This window comes from Ruditapes philippinarum, unplaced genomic scaffold, assembly GCF_026571515.1.
Source record: "Ruditapes philippinarum isolate M1 unplaced genomic scaffold, ASM2657151v2 ctg4499_1_1_1_1, whole genome shotgun sequence".
Classification (NCBI taxonomy): Eukaryota; Metazoa; Mollusca; class Bivalvia; order Venerida; family Veneridae; genus Ruditapes; species Ruditapes philippinarum.
The window spans coordinates 8,599-32,098 of NW_026866763.1; the positions used below are offsets into that span (position 1 = coordinate 8,599).

General features: G+C 33.6%; 1 protein-coding gene across 1 annotated transcript; it reads right to left on the reverse strand.

Annotated features, from left to right (window-relative positions):
• Window positions 1–3,560: 3,560 nt before the first annotated feature.
• LOC132733583 (stomatin-like protein 1) lies at window positions 3,561–23,122 on the reverse strand. Its single transcript, XM_060720245.1, has 10 exons — window positions 23,043–23,122; window positions 18,606–19,043; window positions 18,011–18,114; window positions 16,543–16,609; window positions 15,796–15,878; window positions 14,883–15,086; window positions 14,625–14,680; window positions 8,629–8,744; window positions 7,680–7,817; window positions 3,561–4,143 (listed from the first exon to the last, which is right to left on the reverse strand). The coding sequence occupies exons 2-10, from the start codon at window positions 18,787–18,789 to the stop codon at window positions 3,866–3,868; spliced, it is 1,230 nt and encodes a 409-aa protein (XP_060576228.1). The 5' UTR covers window positions 18,790–19,043; window positions 23,043–23,122; the 3' UTR covers window positions 3,561–3,865.
• Window positions 23,123–23,500: the final 378 nt, after the last annotated feature.

Here is a 23,500-nt window from a genome sequence, read left to right on the forward strand (position 1 = left end):
ACACTTCTTATAAATATTTACACTTGAATAATAAATAGTGAAAACTGTGCGTGTGTGTAGTCTTAATTGCAACCACTTGTGAGGAAATTTGGTTCCTGGCAAACCATACAACAAGCCAGTGGTGTCGGCTCCTGACAGATATACATAACGCCCAAAACTATAATTTGAAAGAACCCTGTAAGCTTGGCGGAACCGCGAAAAACCCAGGTTTACGACAACAGGAAAAACAGCGAAGGAGTATTGTATGGAATACCGAAAAAAGCTCAAACAAGATGATACACTTTACACAGAATTCAAAAGATGAGATTCCTTAAAGAGTAAACAGTATCGGAAGTCTTCAGATGGAAAATTAGAACGCTATAATGAAAAAGCCAAGATTAGAATGAGAGCTTACAGAGAACGTCTGAAAGAGAAAAGTTCTGTTGGGAAACCTTCCACCTCGCAAAAGATTTCAAAGATGTGAGAGTACTGGTGTGAAACAAAGAGAAAACAGAGAAGCAAAATGTCAGCTGAAGCTAAGGACAGAGAAAAGGAAGAAAGAAGAGAAAGGTACAAGTCTTCAAAAAGGAAACTTTGGTTATATATTAATATATATGAATTCCTCATATGTTTTGGTACCAAATTTCTGTTATCATCAGAATTGTCTTTATCATATTAAACAGGAAAAAACATCAAGACATCCTTGCAGAATAGTTTAAGGATTTCATAACATATTAATCCCCCTAAAATGTAAAACAACTTATCACTAAGATATTTTGAATAACCTTTCACAAGTGTAAACATATAAGAATTATTATGTAACAATTCAAACTGCATTAAAACCAGCAATGGAAATATTATCAACAAATTTTACATTTACTGGTAATTGAAATGCTCAAAGACAACCATAGGAATTTTTTTTCCTTTTGATGTATTCACCCTTGAATTTATATAATGGACAGACTCTACATTAAATATGAATCTGTCCACTGGTATTTTAAGGATAAGAAATCTAGGACGAGAAATCTGTATCAAAGCAGCCAAAGGTAAATGACCTTATCTTGACTGCAAGGACTTGCAAACTGGCCTTCTTCTATACAGTTGATAATTGTAAGCTGATATCACCTCACACGGTACATGTTTAACAGATCAATATATAATTCAAACAAGGAGCACCGCATAGTGCCGAAACCACCAGGTTTTCAACGACCAAGTTTTGATGTCCCAGGAATCAATATGTTCAAGTCAATTGCACTGAAGTTTGTGTACTTGAGTTATTGAATAGAGGCTGAAAATTCTATTGTAAGCAAATGACATTGACCTTGCTCCCAGATACATAAGCTGCCACACAGCAAGTTTGGTGTTAAAAGATCAAAGAAAACTCAAGTTATTACATGAAAACTGAATTTCTTTTTATAACCAAAAGTGACCTTGACCTTGTTCACAGACACCTGGGTAGCAATCCCAAGTTGCATTTTGATATAAGCTACCCACATAACAAAAGTTATTGAGCGGAAACCAAAAGTTGACGCCTGACCAGTTGCCTACTCGCTGTCTTTGGCATTACAATAACCAGTTTTCATTGAAAACCTGGTTAAAAAGTTTTTGTTCTAATCAATGCTTAATAAGTAAAATATTATTCATCATAATATTATTATCAAAATACAAGAAATATATGTAATAAATATATGCAATAATCTGTAAAACAGTACAAGGTACTTGCTTTTCTAACTCAAGAACAAGGTTATAAACACTAAAACATTTATGTCAAACCTTCACTGCAAAAATTCTACAAATAAATTAACACAATAAACTTGCATTTTCAAAAGTTTTCAACAGTACACTTCTAAATCAATTTAAAGTGACATTATGCCCATCCAGATGTAAATAGTAAGTGCTCAAGTTAAATTCCAAATAACTTTACATAGTTAAGTTCAGTTTAATATTTTAGTATGCAAAAGAAGTCAATAATCCATGTGACCCACACAAATTTCTATGAATATCATTCAGAATGTATCAGTAGAGGTCAATTTTTAAAGAGAGTGGGGCAGTCTTTTTATAACTAAGAAAGTTTTTATATTTTATCCTTAACATTATTCATTATCAATCATTGGTCGATCACCATTATGAAAGTCAATCTTTTGAAATATATAATTAATTCAGCTGAAGTTGACACTGAAATAATGAGCAATAAAGTCACTTTAATTTGAGCTGCATCACAACAAAACCAACGTTATACATTTCGCTATCAGTTTCTCTACTTGTTATAGGGTTTGTAAGTGAACAGCATGGATCCTGGTCAGACTGTGCGGATGGTCGCTAATGCACTATGTTGGTTTTGTCGTGAAGCGGCTCATTTGATGCTAATAACTAATAATTATTGACCTGCTAAATAATTTTAAACTAAAATAATTTTTGATATGTAAGAAAGTTTAGTAAATCAGATATTGTAACAAGAGCTGTCCGTAAGACAGCGCGCTCGACTTTTTTAGTGCTTGCCTATAATACAAAACATTGACAGTTAAGGGCCATAATTCAAATAAAATCTTTGACAGAATTACCTTCTCCTGGACATGTTTGGGAATCATGATTGTAAACAAGTATTCCAACTTTCAAATTAATATCTCAAACAGTTCAGTCAAAAAGTGGACTGGTACTAAAAACTTAACCAAGATTCTAAGACGATAAAAGGCCTTAATTTTTAAAACAAATCCTTGACAGAGTTACCTTCTCTTGCGTACAGATGGGGGTAATGATGTGAAATAGCATTAAAAGTTTCAAAGCAATATCTCAAAGGGTTAAGGCAATAAGTGGATTTTACCCATATTCAATGTATTTTCTAAGTCAAAAAGGGGCATAATTCTGTCAAAAACCTTGACAGAGTTATGTCCTCTTGTCTGTTGATGAAGGTCGTGATGGTAAACAAGTATGGTCAGTTTCAAAGCAATACCCCAATGGTTTTGAAATAAAGTGAGGTGGTACAAAAAACTTAACCAAGATTCTAAGTCGATAAAAGGCCTTAATTTTTAAAACAAATCCTTGACAGAGTTACCTTCTCTTGCGTACAGATGGGGGTAATGATGTGAAATAGCATTAAAAGTTTCAAAGCAATATCTCAAAGGGTTAAGGCAATAAGTGATTTACCCATATTCAATGTATTTTCTAAGTCAAAAAAGGGGCATAATTCTGTCAAAAACCTTGACAGAGTTATGTCCTCTTGTCTGTTGATGAAGGTCGTGATGGTAAACAAGTATGGTCAGTTTCAAAGCAATACCTCCAATGGTTTTGAAATAAAGTGAGGGTGGTACAAAAAACTTAACCAAGCTCAATACACTTTCTAAGTCAAAAAAGGGCCATAATTCTGTCAAAAACCTTGACAGAGTTATGTACTCTTGTCTGTAGATGGAGGTTATTGATGGTGAACAAGTATGGTAAGTTTCAAAGCCATACTTGTAATACTTCTGAAATAAAGTGGGGTGGTACGAAAAACTTAACCAAGGTGTGACGCCAACGCTAACGCCGACGCCGACGCCGGGGCGAGTAGGATAGCTCCCCTTTTCATAGAAAAGTCGAGCTAAAAATGAAGTTACAGTCCTATTATTTGATAACTTAGATTCTTGGGTGAAACAATTAACCCTCTATAACTTTGCTGGACTGTTTCAACACATGATAAAATTCAATGTCCAATGCAAATGTTTTTTCACTACATTATATATGCCAATACTTCTTAGTTACCAATATTTTACCTAAAATGTACATGTATGTAAATAACTTACTGTATAACTATAGCTAAGACAAGCAGAAGGAATAAGATTTTACCTTGAAGATGATCTATCATTCGGCGGAATAAACAACTAAAATGTCATATAATTTGCACATATCTAACCTAAATATTAACAACAGTATGTCCAGCAACAGAACTACTTGCTGTATTATTGACAACTTTATCCATTACTTCCTCAAGTCTCATGGCTGCTGACAGGTCACCTGACACTTTCAGTCTACCACTCATGTAGGCTTGTAAAGGTTTAAGCTGGTCTGCAAACATGCTCTGCATGTCCCTAACTGACAGGTCGAGAGTGACATCTGGGTTTTGTGTAGATCCTTCACCTGCATATCCAGCTCCTATATTTTCAGGATGATAGATAAATGAGACATTAATGTCTTGTAGAAAAAAAAAAAGAAACATGAAACAAGAAGTCTATGATAAGAAATCATGACATTTTCATTCTATCACAAAGGACAAATATGAGACCCCTGATAAAAGAGACATTAATGTCTTTAGAGAAAAATAGAAACATAGCACAAGATGTCTATGATAAGAAATCATGGTATGTTCACTCAATAAGGGCTCATTCCCAATAAAAATCTAGAACTATCACTAAATGTGATTAATACCCCCACAAGACTGCTTCTGAAATGAGGATGTTACTAGTAACAGAATACCTTGTAAAAGAATTGAAATACACTGGAGCCGCGATATAGCGCTCTTCGGTATAGCGCTAATCTCAGTAGAACGCTCATATGCCTTGGCTCCCAAAAAAAAAAATGTATTTTTCGCTGATTATAATTTTTTTTTCATGTATATCAATACCGCACCTTATCCACTATAACGCTTGTTCAATGTGTCAGTCGAGTCCAATAAACAGTCATAATTACGTCACTCATGATAAGAAGGTGTGAAGTCATACACAGGTAAGCGTTAATCCGCTCTTTTGTTCATTTTGAACTGTTGATCAGTCAGGTATGACACTGTTAGCTAAAACATGCAAACACCGAAGAGTTAAGTAAATCACCCAAGCGTACAATTAATTTTAAAAAGCAATTACTTTCGATCTATCGGCAAAAAAGTTGTTAAGGATGACTGATTTTTTCACAAGAGACAGCAGGAAAGACGATTAATTTAGTCCCATCCACTAGGTATCAATTTTCATGACCACACATAACACACGTTAACACCGCTGTTTTACTGGAAATTTATAAACAATTGTACATTCGTGGTTTATATTTTTATTTCGTTAATTTCATGTTTATATTAAAGATATTCAGTAATGCTTTACAAAATAATTAATAATAATATATAAAAAAAAGCTTGGACTGATATCCATTGGAAGGTAAGTAAACAATCATTTCCACTAACAAGCGTTATATGTTTCGGCGGTGGGTGGGGTAATGCGATATTTTCGCTTTAATTACACAATGAGCAATAAAAAGTTACTCGTTACAACGCTGTCTTGAGATCATGGACCCAAACATGAGCGCTATATCGCGGCTCCAGTGTATAGAGTTATGGTTGTGGGCAATTAAAGATAGTTGTGGTTCTTGTATGTTGCATTTCCATTCAATGTGGTTGGCCATTGATGAAGTTTAATTGAATTACTCTGTAATAAGTCCAGAAAGACAAAGAAAAGGAACAAAGGGCAATAACTCTATAAATACTGAAGATAGAGTTATAGTTATTGTGCACTGCACTTCCTCTTATTGTGCTTGACCATTTTATGAAGTTGTTTTGAATTCCAACCAGTACGTTTTAAGTTATGCTCCTGACAAGGAAAAGTATCAAAGGGCAGTAACTCTGTATTTTGTCAAAATGGAGGTTATGGCTCTTGTGCACTGCACTTCCTTTTAATGTCCCTTGACAACTGTATGAAGTTGTATTCAATTCCAAACAGTAGTTTTCAAGTTATGCTCTGGACAAGGAAAAGTAACAAAGGGCAATAACTCTGTAATTAGTCAAGATGGAGTTATGGTTCTTGTGCACTGCACTTCCTCTCAATGTGCTTGACCATTGTATGAAGTTATATTGAATTCCAACCATAAGTCTTCAAGTTATGCTCCAGACAAAAAAAGCAATGGAAAAGCAACAAAGGGCAATAACTCTGTAATTACTTTAGATAGAGTTATGGTTCTTGTGCACTGCACTTCCCCTTATGTGTTTGACAATTGTATGAAGTTGTTTTAATTCCAACAGTAGTTTTTAAATTATGCCCGGACAAGGAAAGTAACAAAGGGCAATAACTCTGTAATTAGTCAAGATAGAGTTATGGTTCTTATGCTCAAAGTGCTTGACCATTGTATGTAGTTATATTGAATTCCAACTATTAGACTTCAAGTTATGGTCCGGACAAAAAAAAAAGCAATGAAAAGCAACAAAGGGCAATAACTCTGTAATTACTTTAGATAGAGCTATGTTCTTGTGCACTGCACTTCCCCTTATTGGGTTGACTATTGTATGAAGTTGTGTTTGAATTCCAACCAGTAGTGTTCAAATTATGCCCCGACAAGGAAAAGAAACAAAGGGCAATAACTCTGTAATTAGTCAAGATAGAGTTATGGTTCTTATGCACTGCACTTCCTCTCAATGCTGACCATTGTATGTAGTTATATTGAATTCCAACTATTAGTTTCAAGTTATGGTCCGGACAAAAAAAAAAAGCAATGGAAAAGCAACAAAGGGCAATAACTCTGTAATTACTTTAGATAGAGTTATGATTCTTGTGCACTGCACTTCCCCTTATTGTGTTTGACAATTGTATTAAGTTGTTTTGAATTCCAACCAGTAGTTTTCAAGTTATGCCCCGGACAAGGAAAAGTAACAAAGAGTAATAACTCTGTAATTAGTCAAGATAGAGTTATGGTTCTTGTGACTGCACTTCCTCTCAATGAGCTTGACCATTGTATGTAGTTATATTGAATTCCAACTATTAGTCTTCAAGTTATGCTCCGGACAAGGAAAATGCAAAGGACGTCTGGACCGACCGCCCGACCGACCGACCGACCACCGGGTGACTCCTATATACCCCCCCCCAAACTTCGTTTTTGGGGGTATAATGACCTGTTGTTTTTTTTTGTCACAATTTCTTTAAATATTCCCAACAGCTGCCAATAAAATCAACCAGTTTAACCTTCTGATTTGGGGTTTTTTCTCACAATTTCATAAAATATTCCCAACAGATGCCAACAAAATCAACCTGTTTTTAACTTCTGATGAAAACTGAACTGGTTTTTTTAATTAGTTCTTTTAAGAAATTACAGTTGATTTGATCATACATATAAATAAGACTCGAAAGTCATGAAAAAAACTTTTTGAAATTTCCCGAACTGCTGCAAAATTTTTCCCAATTTAGGTCGAGACTTTCCCCCCAAAGTAACTGGAAAATCCCAGGAAATATACTGTTTCCTTACAGTAACATATCCATATCTCATTTATGTTGCATTTGTCAGTATAATATAGAACTATTCATTATATATGCATGTCTTATCACTGAACTGACAAATAATCTAGAAGTTATTCTTTGCATTTCAAAATATTTTAATGCATATTAATAAATGTCAACTAAGATAGCAGAGTCAAAAGAAAAGCAAAATAACTGAAACAATGTTTCACTAAGCTATGTATTAAGATTTTCAGCCACATATGCAAATTAAATACAATGATTTTTTTACTTTTTTTTTTTTTGCTTCAGACATGTGATTCAGTGTAAAAGTTATATATTTTGAATCATTAACTCATGAATGAGAGAATCTCTCAAATATTAACAATAAAACTTTTGTAAATGCTCCAAGTAACAATATAAAATATAAATCCAATGCACTTACCATGTTTTTAAATCCAAATAAAATGTTCCTCGCCATTGTTACCGGTGAGATTAAACTGGTACACAGCATCAACAGTTCTCACTTAGTGACTCATCAGCAACCTCTAACCAGCTCTACAAGATGTGCGGGTGTTATACCGGGAACCAATGTAACATCTTCCATAGCAATGGCAGCACCTGAAGCTTCTTCAGACTCACTAATTGCTGGTAGCATGGTACTGGTTCCCCTCTGTCCTTGGCCTGAATAATAAATTTTTTTTATTATTTTTTTCCTACATTTTTTAAATAGGTTTAACGCCACACTGACACATTATTATAATTATAGTCTTAGATCTCTTCTGACGGGTTTATATGTATAATAGGACGGTATGAATTTGTATAATGATATTTTGTTCTAGAACTACTACATAACTACATAAGTAAATAAATATTTTATATCATCACTAGATTTATCTAAGTATGAATATGTAAGACAATCATTATAATGAAATGTAAAGAAACATGGCGTTAGTGTTGGTAATATTAATTTTCTCACGTGACTGTAAATTTTATCTTTCTTGTTCTTTCAATTAACTGTGATCTTTATAATAATTATGACATACAGGTGTAGTATGTTTTATTATCTCTCACTACTTTTGTAATGTCAATTTCTCATAGAGCAATGGGAGTTATTCCCATTATATTAATTAATATTATATTTATATTAATTCAAGTGTACTGTGTGACTAAAAATGTTGTCACAGTAAAATTCTGATAAAAACAGGGTCACAATGAAGTATTTATTTGAGGTTATAAATTAAATAATACATAGGTTTGCGAGTAAAAGCAAAAATAAAATCCCTTGTAAAATACTGTTACCCTTGGCTAATATTATTTTCCTTAGGATGATGAAGCCTATGTGTTATTTATATAATAATTTGACCATTATTGGCAAGACAAATGTGCCGAAGACATGTGCCATAAAGCAGAAACATGTAATTTCTCAGTGGTGAGCTCTAAAGGTATGTTTTGATTAATCACTGAAAATAAAAACCTTATATTTTAGACATACCTGATGACAGAAAAGATTGTGCCAGATGCTGAAATACTTGTGAAAGTCCTTCCTGACCGCCAAGTCCTGGTATAGATGCTCCAGTTTTAGCTGCTTGTAACACTTTTATTGGAGATCTAAAATATACACACATATCACAGACTGCACATAATATAACCTTGAATATTTGAATGGTTTAATTTAATAAAAATAAATTTGTTTTAGGATTAATCAAATGCTTCTTTTTTAAAACTAGATGCTCAAAAAAAAACAAAAATGGCTTGACAAAGATGAAAGGATCAAAATATTTATCTGTCTATACTTATTTTCAACATTTTTCTACTTTAAACTTGAGCTACAGGGTAGCTAACATATTAGAAATTAGGGATGGCAATGAATATCAAAACTAAAACTTGAGTAATCGGTAATTTTTCAGATCTAGTACTTGGACGATTTCCAATGATCTTCAAAGTTTAACACCCAATAATTTAACACCTTCTGCATGCTACTGTCATTTTCTATTAAAAATTCAAAGTATTCTTTACCCTTTTTTCGCTGCAGAGGTTATTGTTTTTGATCACCTTTTGCCAAGAAATTACATAATTTATATATTAAAATTATATAGATTATTTATTATTTTTTATTAGATTTAAATTTTAATATGTTCCAAAAATCTTGTTAGTAATAAAATTTTGTCGATGGTATACATAATTTCATTTATATTTTTATTATTATTAATTTATTATTTTATAATTTTATTATATCCTGAGTCATTAGTTACATTTAGAACGCCTTAAAAAGCTGTTCATTAACTATAAATTTTTTTAATTGACAAATTGATATTAATAATATAAACAATATAATTCATGGCAATGTTGTTTATCCTCAAGAAATCATTTTTATGTTTTTTCAAAATTCAAAAATCAGTAAGTTTGTAAAAACAGAAGTAATCCATTGCTGGTTTAAATCGAAAATGACCCCTTTCATTGGGGGGTTTTTTAAAAGATTTTTACTGAAGTAATAAACAGCAAAAGAATTTTTTTAATGAAAACCTGCAATGAAACAACATGGAAAAATTTAAAAAATTATTTTTTATTTCTAAAAAATGCCCCTTATAGGAACCCATACCCCCTAGCAGGGGGTTTAAATGGGTGCACCTTTTTTCTTTTTAAATGATTTCCATTAATTTGATGTCATTGTTTTTGGGTTTCAGGGCTGAAAAATATATCAAAAAGAAAGATGTTTAAAGATATGTATTTTGTTTTAAAAAAGATTTTTTTCTTTTTTTAAATTTTTTATAGAAAAAAACAATAGTCCTTTTAATTTTTCTCATACAAAAAAACCCAATTAACGTTTCAAACAAATATAAGCCGTACACCTTATGCAAGGGAAATTAAGGAAAAATTGCAAAATTTTTGGCAAGACACCAAAGACATTTTTAAAAAGGAGGATAGAAACAGAAAAGGGGGGTCAAGATTTTTTAAAGCTTTTTTGCAAAAATTTTGGCTTTCATAAAAATCGATAGAATTTTTTATAAAAAGATAAAAAAAAACGTAAATTTTTATAAAAAGGGGAAGTATTTTCAGTGAAAAGTCCTGTTTTCCAAGTTTTAAATTTTAGGTTTTAAATACATGCTTGCAGTGCAGTCAGCAATTAAAGTTTGCGAGGTCTTTTTTCCCCATTTTTTAGGTAAAACAAAAAAGGTGTCAAATAGATGGCGTCAAAACACATGACGCATAGAAAAGGAAAAAGCCGTCCCTATGGCAAAAAGCGAAAAATTTGGGGCGGCATAAGCCTCCATGGGGAAAGGGGTTAATATAAATAGGACTGCAAGGGAGGTAACTTTGAAAAACCAATAAACAAATTAATTAAAATTAAATTAACATATTATATTTTTATTATATTACAACGTTTTAATTTTTTTACAATGTAAGGTAATTAAATATAATAAGAGGCCGAATGACTTAAGAGACACAGGTGTTCAATTCCATGCGCTCGTCAAACTGTTGATTTATGATATCATTTTCGTACCTCTGCAAGAATGTTTTGATTGCATTTAACAGGTATATATGAATATGCATGTTTATCTCCAAATTTCTGAACTAATTGGATACACTAATCTTTCTAAATTGCAAAAAAATTAGAAATTTATATTTTTTCTGAGTTATCGAATATCAGTTTTGTTAACCGTGCAAGAATGTTTTGATTGCATTTAACAGGTATTTATGAGTATACATGTTTATCTCCAAATTTCTGAACAAATTGGATGCACTAATCTTTCTAAATTGCAAAAAACTTAGAAATTTATATTTTTTCTGAGTAATCGAATATCAGTTTTGTTAACCGATATTCAGACGTTCAATGAAGTACTCGGTTTACATGTTACTCGTTACCAACCCTATTAGAAACAAGATATGTTTGTAAAACATGTATGCCCCCTATCAGCAGCCAATTAGTCATGTGATAAGGTTATTATGCACGACGTCTGACCCAGTGATCAAACAATTAATAAGGGTTATAAAGTATCTACTGGTCATGACCTTGACCTTTGACCCCTTGACCCAAAACTCAATAGGGGTCATCTGCTGGTCACGACCAATCATCATACAAAGTTTGAAGTTCCTAGGCCTAGGCGTTTTTTAGTAAATTGATCAGAAACCGTTTTTACCTACAAGGTCAATGTGACCTTGACCTTTGACCCCTTGACCCCAAAATCAATAGGGGTCATCTGCTGGTCATGACCAATCACCATGCAAGTTTGAAGTTCTTAGGCCTAAGGGTTCTCTTATTATTGATCGGAAACCGTTTTAAACATACAAGGTCAATGTGACCTTGACCTTTGACCCCCAAAATCAATAGGGGTCATCTGCTGGTCATGACCAATCACCATGCCAAGTTTGAAGTTTCTAGGCCGAAGCGTTCTTTAGTTATTGATCAGAAACCGTTTTTACTTACAAGGTCATTGTGACCTTGACCTTTGACCCCTTGATCCCAAAATCAATAAGAGTAATCTGCTGGTCATGACAAATCACCATACCAAGTTTTGAAGTTCCTAGGCCTAAGCGTTCTTGAGTTATTGATCAAAACCGTTTTTACTTAAAAGGTCAATGTGACCTTGACCTTTGACCCCAAAATCAATAGGGGTCATCTGCTGGTCATGACCAATCACCATGCCAAGTTTGAAGTTTCTAGGCCGAAGCGTTCTTTAGTTTATTGATCAGAAACGTTTTTTACTTACAAGGTCATTGTGACCTTGACCTTTGACCCTTGATCCCAAAATCAATAGGAGTAATCTGCTGGTCATGACAAATCAACGCATACCAAGTTTGAAGTTCCTAGGCCTAAGCGTTCTTGAGTTATTGATCAGAAACCGTTTTTACTTAAAAGGTCAATGTGACCTTGACCTTTGACCCCTTCACTAAAACTCAATAGGGGTCATCTGCTGGTCATGACAATCATCACACAAAGTTTGAAGTTCCTAGGCCTAAGCGTTTTTTAGTTAATTGATCGGAAACCGTTTTTACCTACAAGGTCATGTGACCTTGACCTTTGACCCCTTGACCCCAAAATCAATAGGTCATCTGCTGGTCATGACCAATCACCATACCAAGTTTGAAGTTCCTAGGCATAAGGGTTCTTAAGTTATTGATCCGAAAGCATTTTTACCTACAAGGTCAATGTGACCTTGACCTTTGACCCCTAGACCCAAAATCAATAGGGGTCATCTACTGATCATGACCAATCACCATCTCAAGTTTGAAGTCCCTAGGCCTAAGGGTTCTTTCATTATTGATCGGAAACCGTTTTTACCTACAAGGTCAATGTGACCTTGACCTTTGACCCCTTAACGCCAAAATCAATAGGGGTCATCTGATTGGTCATAACCAATCACCATCCCAAGTCTGAAGTTCCTAGGCCTAAGGGTTCTTTTGTTATTGATCAGAAACCGTTTTTAATTAAAAGGTCAATGTGACCTTGACCTTTGACCCCTTGACCCCAAAATCCATACGGGTCATCTACTGATCATGACCAATCACCATACCAAGTTTAATGTTCCTAAGCCTTAAGGTTCTTTAGGTATTGATCGGAAACCGTTTTTACCTACAAGGTCAATGTGACCTTGACCTTTGACCCCTTGACCCCAAAATCAATAGGGGTCATCTACTGATCATGACCAATCACCATACCAAGTTTGAAGTTCCTAGGCCTTAAGGTTCTTTAGTTATTGATCGGAAACCGTTTTTGCTTTTAAGGTCAATGTGACCTTGACCTTTGACCCCTTGACCCAAAATCAATAGGGGTCATCTACTGGTCATGACTAATCACCATACCAAGTTTGAAGTTCCTAGGCCTTAAGGTTCTTAGTTATTGATCGGAAACTGTTTTTGCTTTCAAGGTCAATGTGACCTTGACCTTTGACCCTTGACTCCAAAATCAATAGGGGTCATCTACTGGGTCATGACCAATCACCATACCAAGTTTGAAGTTCCTAGGCCTTAAGGTTCTTTAGTTATTGATCGGAAACCGTTTTTGCTTTCAAGGTCAATGTGACCTTGACCTTTGACCCCTTGACCCCAAAATCAATAGGGGTCATCTACTGATCATGACCAATCACCATACCAAGTTTGAAGTTCCTAGGCCTTAAGGTTCTTTAGTTATTGATCGGAAACCGTTTTTGCTTTCAAGGTCAATGTGACCTTGACCTTTGACCCCTTGACCCCAAAATCAATAGGGGTCATCTACTGGTCATGACCAATCACCATACCAAGTTTGAAGTTCCTAGGCCTAAGGGTTCTTTAGTTATCACTCGGAAACCATTTGGTCTACGGACCGACGGACCGACGGACCGACGGACCGACAAGTGCAAAGCAATATACCCCCTTTTTTTCAAAATGGGGGCATAATTAAACAAGTTTAAACTATAACTCATGATTTTATAATAATTCATAATTATTAATTCAATCCTGAATTTGTATTTTCTGGATTTCCATCCTTTTTTTCTTCTTTTTTTTTTTTGGGGTGGGGAGGGGGTTTACGTCACATCGACACAGTTTAGGTCATATCGTGACTAGAGCTGTCATCGATATCGACAATATCAATGTATCGTTGATATTATTTTGCCGATCAATAATCGATACACATTTTAGAAAATCGATACTTTTGACTAATAAATTAAATGTCTAGAAATTATAAAATTCACCCAAAATATATACAAAAGCAGTTATTTATATCTAATGTTATGCTTTTGTTATATATAGGAATTATTTCCTAGCAATGGTGACAAAAAAAATATTGTCTGGAATAATCATGCAGTGGACAAGACACTGTACAGAACATGTTTTTGACTGAAATCATTGAAACAGGTATGAAAGTGAATGACAGACAAGTGAGTATAGGATATTATCGATATATCGGTGTATCGTTGATTTTAGTCACTTGATATCGATATATCGTTGATATGCTTTGCACTGAATCAATGACAGCTCTAATCGTGACATTCCAGCTTAACTGGTGGAGAAAGACCTCAGGTGCCCTTTCCATGCATTGTTTCAGGCACGAGCGGGCACCTGAGTAGAACCACAGCTAGCTGGATAGCTTCCTCACATGAAAGAATCCAAAGTCCTTGTCGGGATTCGAACCCACAGCAGTGAGGGGCAAGTGGTTTGAAGTCAACAACCTTAACCACTCGGCCACGGCTGCCCCATGGATTTCCATTCTATTTACTCCAAAAATTGTGTGTGATTTAAAATTTACCTTAGATTTAACACAAAATATCTTTCCCATTATGTAATTTTTCCATTCAGTTATGCATAGCATTAAAAATTACATTTATCAGCACAAAATTCACTCATATCTTCGAATGATGCATATGTGTAATTAATAAATTCTGTTCTGTTAACTGCTTAAGTGAAGTTTTAATAAAGTTAATACCACTTAATCTTTATTCTCAAAAATGGATTGTGGTAGGAATAAATCAAGAGACAGAGATGATAAAGAATTTAAAGGATTCTACTTACAAATCAACTCTGCAGATATTAGCACCCCAGCCATGTGCTGCATCGTTACACTCTGCCTGTGAAAAAGTTAACAGATTTTACATACACTTTTAAAGGTCTTGCATGACATTTCCCAGGCAAGATTTCCTATTTCTTCACATACAACCAATTTCTATCAAGCTATATTTGCTACAAATAAACATAAGGAAATACTAAGGGAAAAAAGTTAACATATATTTAATTCTTTATAAATATTTTTTTACAAAATGTTCAACTTACAACAATTTTTGCCACATTTTCATCTTTTTTATCTTCAATAACTTGTAGATCAAACTTGGTGAGAGTATTCATCAATCGGTTCCTCACAAGACCGCGTAACTGCGAGTTTAAATCCTGCACCGATGTCACAGATTTCATGGCATCAGTAACTTGATAGTACACATCCGCACCAAATTCTATAATTCCTGCATCTGATGTTAGTATCTGAAATAAAAAGACTCATTCATAAATGTTCAGTTAAACTGTACTTTCTTAAGAAAAAAGTTATGAACAACCTAAATCAAAAAATCCATTTATCTTTTTTTTGTTTTAGTTGATAAAAGTTTATTTTAGTTTGTGTTGGAAGCTATAAGCATATTGAAACACTCAAATCTGTTCCTAGGAACAACCGGTCCAGTACTAAGGAGTCAGTGCAAAGTTCCTGGCTCACAGAAACAACAGCTTGCCCAACTTGGTTTTAAACCCAAGCAATCATTAGCCCGACACATTAACCACTAGGCCATGCCGCCACTCTTTCTGTTTTCATTGCCTACATGTAAACCTCACAGACATGCTATTTACATTATTTGAAATTGAAACTAATTGCTAAATATCTTAAATAAACTTGAACAATCTTTGTTTCAATCTCCAAATGAATAAAAGGACTAAAGGGTATAAGTTATAAATTTGAGCCACACCTAATGACAAAACCAACATAATGCGTTTGTGATCAGCATGGATCCAGACCAGCCTGCACATCTGCCCAGTCCGATCAGGATCCATGCTGTTCGCTTACAAGCCCTATTACAAGTAGAGAAACTGACAGCGAACAGCATGGATGCTGATCAGACTGTGCGGATGCGCAGGCTGGCCTGGATCCATGCTGGTTGCAAACCCATTATGTTGGTTTTGTCGTGACGCGGCTCATATTTACCTGTAGAGGAGGAACAGTAAAAGCTTTCATTCTTACATCCACCTTCTTTACATTGTCAATACATGGCATCACAAATGTTATCCCTGCAACACAACATGTCCAAATATATAAGAATCTTACATCGTAACACACCTAAATATCTAGTACATTAAGGGCTACTGTTTACAGCTGTTGTGTAGCTTTGTCAAGAATTCTCTATTATTGCACCTTTTTTTGTGCATTAACATCTGCAGAAGCACAAGGACACATTTAAATTTGAAAGCACGAACCCGTAGTGCAAGGAATTTAATCAGTCTGAGGGCATCTGCAGATGTTACTGCACAAATAATGGTGCATTAGTGCCATTCTTGCATAAAAGTATACATCTTAATCCATTATTCAGTATTTTGTTATCTATTTTTCGTATAAAGAAACCATTTGCCATGCTTTCCACATACTGTTATTTGACGGTAATGTTTTGGTAATGAAACTACCGTGCCATCATTCTTGTAAGCTGTTTTAACTTAGGGCCCTCAGTCATGCAACAATGGCGTGTGCTCACATGATTTTATTAATTTTTGTGTTTTCCTCTTTGTCTATGAATACCTATGTATGCAGCTTTCTATGCTTCACAGTGTAACAAACACAACCCTTCATGTAATTTCTGGACAAAAGAATTCTAGAACATAGGTATACACTCCCTCTGACATCAAAGTACTAAATTTCCTCCACTAGTGTCCATTTAATGACTCATTACTTATAACCTACCTGGTCCTTTAACACCTTGTAGACGCCCTAAACGGAAAACCACTAATCTCTCACAATCTGAGACAATCTGAAAAATGCATAATAATAATATTACCAAATTAATTATCATTCAAGTTGCATATAAGCATCAAAGAAAACATCTATTTTTTCTACTAAAAATATTCTTGAAACATCTATACACTGTATTGGTATCTAATTTTCTTAAAAACGATCTGACAAGGCACCTGTCATTAAAAACTACCCGTTTAAAATGAAATATATATACTTATTACCCTTCCAGATTTTTTCCGCCTTTTTGATTGGATATTGATCACCCGTAAGAAATTGATATAACCGAGCCAGACGGGTAATATACACACTAAATTTCCCCGTTGGGTACCCAACGTTGTAAACGACATGCGCTGAGGTGATGCGTGTACGGTTCGATTTTACGCGGTGTAAATTCCGATTTACAAGCACTTCTTAACTGTCAAATGATAAATTTTTACCAAAGTAGAGTAATGATACAAATTCCCATCAGTATTGAAAACAAAATTAATATGACCTTGTGAAAGCTTGATATTAATTACAAAAAAGTGCTTTCAATAGACTACTCCTTTTCTCTTGTTTACATTCGTTAGGTACGGGAAAAATACGTCATGTATTTATGTGACGTCATGTTGTGATGAAGAGGTACCCTAAAGGGAATCTTATTTCGACGTTTCATTTGAAACAGCAATGATATTTTAAAAAATTGTCTAAACTCGGCAGGGGAAGGGTAATAAAATTATTATTTTGGTTTTGGAGTGATATATGTGGATATATTACCTGCCAAGATAAAATATCACCCTCGCCTAACGGCTCGGGTGATATAAAATCTTAGCAGGTAATATATCCACATATATCACTCCAAAACTAAAATAACATATAATATATTGATAATGATATTGACATATTTCACTTTAATGAGGATGTTCGTGACTGAGTGGTTATGGTTGTTAACTTCAAACCACTTGCCCCTCACTGCTAGGGGGCTGAATCCCACTAGGGCCTTTGGATTCTTTCATGTGAGGCAGCTATCCATCTAGCTTAAAGAATGTTTGTGGTTCTATTTTGTGCATGATAAAAATACAGAGAGGGACATCCGAGGTCTTTCTCACCAGTATTGCTGTAAAGTTGCCATGACCATAGAGTGTTGGTGAAAATAAAACCAACCAAAACAAAATTTACTATGCAACTTCCAAGATGATAATTTGTATTGCTAGCATGCCAAGCTCTGTGATAATAAGGAAACATAACCTTTGTAAACCCAGAGACAGCAAATTCGAACACATTACAATTTCTACAATTGACTTAACATTCATTAATTTCCCTATCAGTTATAAAAGAAAATAAACCTTACTCAAGCTAGGTAGAAAATACAGCTTAAATGGTTACAATCATATGACCATGTTTAAATCTTTAGATTCTTTAAAATTTAATGAGATACCTTTATACTTATCCAAGCAGATATGGGAAATGTTACAACAATGAGTATAAAACAAATGGCTGTTATAAGCAAACTGCAAATTCTGCTCACAAATGACTGTTTTACTGAAATAAAAATCAATATTAAGAATATTAAGAACTTCATTACAATTTGATCTTCAAAGTTCAATGTTATAAAGTCAAAGTTTTATATAAAATAAAATGGCCATCATAATTGGGATTACATACATATTCAATATATATTGAGGAAATTATTAATTTATTTAATTAACATATATATGGAGACCAATGTTTAGTTTAAACAATATTTTATTGATAAACCACACATTTACATAATAAATTACATAAAATAAAATTTACGGATTGAGTAGGAAGCTTGAAAAGCTTTTTTGAAAACTCTCTCCGTCTCTTATGATGCCCATTGTCTAACAAATGCACCTTTTCATGATAAGCAGGATTCTAAGTTTCATGCTGATAACTTTTAAAATGTTTGAATAATGGGCTAAATTCAAGATTTTGCGATACAATGTTGATACAGCAATCATAAAAGCTCCACAATTTCTTAGAATCAGACAAGCTAAAATTTATACACCTACCAACAGTATGACGAAGATGGTCTTCCCTGAGCTGCATGTCACCTCTTGAGTATGTATAGATTGACTTATAATCATTTGTGGAAGTTGTGAACTGGGATGAATAACAATGAGTGGACGAAAAATCAAATGCAACTTGTCCTTGTTCCGGATCCTCTGTTGATAGCCTTGAATATTTTGCTGCCATTCTGTTAGTTATTTTATTTAACTATGCTTGCTTTAAATTTCTGCTATATATACTATCTACAAATTTTTGTCAATGTCTGTTGCATAATGCTTAACAATTCTGTCTTGTTTGTACCATTATATTTTTGTTTATTTTGGGTTTAAAGTACTAAAAAAAAACACGTAATATGTACTAAAAAAAACCAGGTAATATGGTAGATCTCAAAAGGTTGATCTATTTATACTTGTTCTTTGCTTGTAACAATTTTAATTCTCCTGAAATAAAAACAAAATAGTGTAAACAAATTACAAATCATATTTTGAAGCCAAATAAAAACAGAAGCACCTAAGCATATATTGTGTGGCCAAATAAATATCTACTATTTACTAAACAAAAAATTTAAATATAATATATAGCATATTTAAGCCAGTTTATTCATAAAATGATAATGGAAATTTATAGCCTGAAAAATAGTTGTTCATTGTACCTGTAATACCTGTAGGATGATGCTGGGCTCTGATGAAGAGCTCGACTCTTTTTAAGCCCCTATCTTTTGGCAAACTTTCGCCACAACTTTGGGCTTGAGCATCATAAACTTTTAAACAAGCCCATAAATAAGTCTAATAATAATTATATATTGGGCTAAGTTAGACTTGACAGTGTTTTTTTTTTTAATCTGATAATTGGGAGATAAGTTGAAAATGGTTTCCTTTAAAAGAAGATAAAGTAAATCTATATATATAAAGTTTTATATAAGAATACCAGATTTAAATATCTTTAAGCCAATTTTGAAACTGCTTCATTAGTACCAAAATGCACTGGTGCAGAAGACCACAGGAATCAATAAACCACAAAATATCATACATTCAAGATATTGATCTATAGCCCTTATCTCTATATCTTTAAAATATCTTTATTTTGTGAGTTACTGATTCAAAATCAAGTCTCTGTGGAAAGACCTATATCCACATCACATAACTTTTTTAATTGCAGTTTTCATCGCTTTCTAATATTCTATTTTCCCAATCAAATGTACACACATACGTAACTGTAAGTGTGTATGCCTAGATACGCGCCTGGTGATAATTGTTTAATACACTGTAGACATTTGTATTTTCTAGCCAGTTTATGTATGCTAACTGTAACATATATTTTGTCATTTTCCAAAACTAGAAATTTATAGTTATATACTAACTAAAAGCCCTAGTGACCTCGTTTTGAGACATTTTTGCTCTGGGCAAAGCAATGTCATACTGAAATTGCTCAAAAACTCATAGCATGTTCCGCAAGAAAATCTGGCATACCTTAAAAACAATTAAGACAGCTTATATTTACATTAATTTTTACCTATTTATGAACAAAAGTAAAAAATAAATACCGTTCAACAAAATAATTAAACTGTCACATCCAAAATCATGAGTAAATCTTCTTATTCAATTAAATTCCTTATACAGCAGATAAACAAATGGCCGTCACACAGAGCGAGAAATCTGATTGCCTTATTCATACGAGAGTGTGTAAATGAGTTAACAAAATATTTGCCCATGTACCGCCAGCGTGTACAAATTAGGGGTGTGGATCGTCGGATAAGTGACGATCCGATCTGAACCACTATTTTTTGAAACCAATTACTTCCTAGCTCAGCATCATGGTACATGGTCCTTAAGCTAATTGTATTTAGGTAAACTTCATATAATTTATACTCAAATCGTATTTTTCTCTATCTTAAGAGTGAGAGAAGCAGTGGATGTATATAAAAAAAAAATTAGATCACGATCCATGATCTCTGGGCGTACGAATATCCAAACTCGATTTTTCACTTCTATTCGTGATTATCCGAGTACTCGGATACTCGCCCAAGTACAAATATATTTTTTCCATTCAAAAATTTGGAACCAATCTACTAAGATGCATACCACCAACTGGAAGAACTTGTATTTTTCAGCAAATCAGAAATATATCAAACTTAAACTTTTTTGAAGGAAAATGATTAAGAACATGGTGCCATGATAATAACTTTAGTGGGGTGAATCATCAGATCATTACTGAACTGGGGCGAACCATTTTCAGAAGAGCTGGCTCTAAGGGCCTGCTTGCAAAGCGAGCTTTATGGTAATGCAAGTACCTGCTAGATAGTGATGGTTTTGAAAACTTTCGTTGGTAGTCAGACTATTCTCTCCCTTACCAGTTCCTCTCCTGATATTTCCTCCCTGACGATTCTCTCCCTTTTTTGGGGGAGAACCGTCTGCATATTTGCAAATAAGCAGACAGTTCCTCCCCATTTTTATTTTTATTAATGCATTATTATTGAAGTATTTAGATGTTAAATAAAGGGTAAGTTTAATATATATTGATTTGAATTAGAAAAAAAATATTTTATTGAAGTGTTAAGATGTTAAATGAATGGGTATGTTCATTACTAATTGATATAAATTAGAGGGAAAAAACATTGTATTGAAGTATTTAGATGTTAGACAGAAACAGGGAAAGAAACATATTATTTAAATGTTTAATAAATTGGTAAATTTATTATTAATTGATATAAATTAGAAAAGAAAATATTTTAGCATATTAATTAATTATTCTGTTGTTTTTTAATTAGATCTAATGTATAATTAGATCTGATGTATATGTTTAGTCATTGAAAATAGTGAATAATGAATAATTCATTAATAATAAATTTCATACTTTTGTATAATGAAGAAAGGTGTTCGTTTAGTTTGCTGTTAGAAATAATTGAGGTGTTTATTAATTCATTACTCAGGAGGAGGAACTGGTAAGGGAGAGAATAGTCTGTCATTCCTTTCGTCTGAGGTACTGAACCAGCACATCGCAACTTTTCGAATTACAAAATAAAGGTAAAAACCGAGGTATTCTGATTGAAAACGGAAGCCTAGACTGGTGTCCTGCGCACATACATGTGAACCATAATTGGACAGGAATAAATGGAAGCAGTGTATAAAATACCGAATGACAATTTTAAACATAAAATGTAAAATAAAAATGAATGATTATTTTATACTATTTCGAGTTAAAATATATCAAGCTAGCTTTGAGGCTTTGCCTTTTTCATATTATTGATAACCTAACCACAGACACTTGGAGTATGGACCCCGCCCTTCTCCGCCCCTGAATATTAAAAACTAAAAGTATTGTTTATTACAAGAATAAGTTTTAAATTTGTGCTTATATTAGTATGAGACGGTTAAGTGTCTAACACATGAACAAGTTTGAATAGAATTTCATAACGTTTTAAAAAAGTCAATTTTTTTCCAACGCTTCAATTTCCTGAAGATACCAAGCTTCGAAATGTAAACACAACTGACCTACATATATTTCAGGTATTCATGTTATCGCATGCCATTTATTTCTGGTGTAAATCAGTCGATGCATATATTCCTTTAATAAATAACTGCATGTTATTATCAGATCGTACCTTTCTTCCAAGCTTTGCACATTTAATGATATTTTCATAACTGAGTCTCATGCTTCTTTACGAATTCATGACCACTGGAATGTTTCCCGTAAATTACAGCGGGAAAATCGCTGGGAAAAAGAAATTCAATCGCAACTACTTGGCCCTTTCCGTCAGTCTTATTGATTTGGTTTCTGTACTGATTAGGGGAAGTAACCGCTGCGGGGTTTTGGTTCTCGGCATGAAAATGAAAGCGCAAAACAGTGCCGAAACTCATTCCAGTCATCTCACATCAAAGGAAAGCGTACGTTGTTATCTTCATGAAATTGTGATATTCTAGGGACTTTTTTAAACGTGGTTAAAATAGCGGAAAACATGTTTTATGTTCAAGACATGTGACCAGGTCGTAATAATATGCAAAAATATTTTGACGTACGGTTTGCACGATAAAAATAGGCATGGTGTATACAAGTGCGGATCAAGAAGGGGAGCCACGCACATAACCCCAAGCGTCTGTGAACCTAACAGTTAAAATGATCAAAATTATTTATTATTATTTAAACTGTTCTTCAGGTAAGATACTTTACAGAGAATATTTTATTTCACAAAATTAAATTAAACAACCATTTAATCTTATCATATTAATTTTAATAACATTCAGGACGTTTTAATTGGTTGTTTTTAAAGTGGGGCGAATCGTCACTTTAGCAGTTTGTTTAGTTGGGCGAGTCGTCAGTAGGACGAATCGTTATCAATAGAATTTCGAAATAACGTTAGAATATTGCTACAGTATTGTTATAAAACAAACCAAAAATCAAAAGTTAATTTTACACATCATATTCCGACAAAACAAACTTACAGTGTTCCAAATGGCGGGATATTAATATCAATTGATGATAATCGACGTAAATGATCAGATAATCTGGTTCCCTGTCCTATTATGGTTCCCATTCATTTTAGAAGTGCGCAGGGGACCAGTCTAATTGATCACAATCGGAATGTCTTCGGCTATTATCGTAAATGTCCTTATCCAAAGACTGACGGAAAGGGCCGAAAAATTGCGATTGTTGCAGTCGTAACAATTCGGCAATCTCCGACAAGTTGTACTTTAAATGTCATTTAATTAAAACAACTTCTCTTAGTAATACTCTAAGTCTTGTTATTTATTTAAATTTTGTGCATTAAATTCTCTGATCTTCATAAACAATATCATATTTGAAAAAATGCCTAAAGTTGTAAATTATTGATTTTAATAAAAAAAATTCTATAATATCAAAGTCATTTTTTTTTTGTATCAAACTCTTGGAATATAAACAT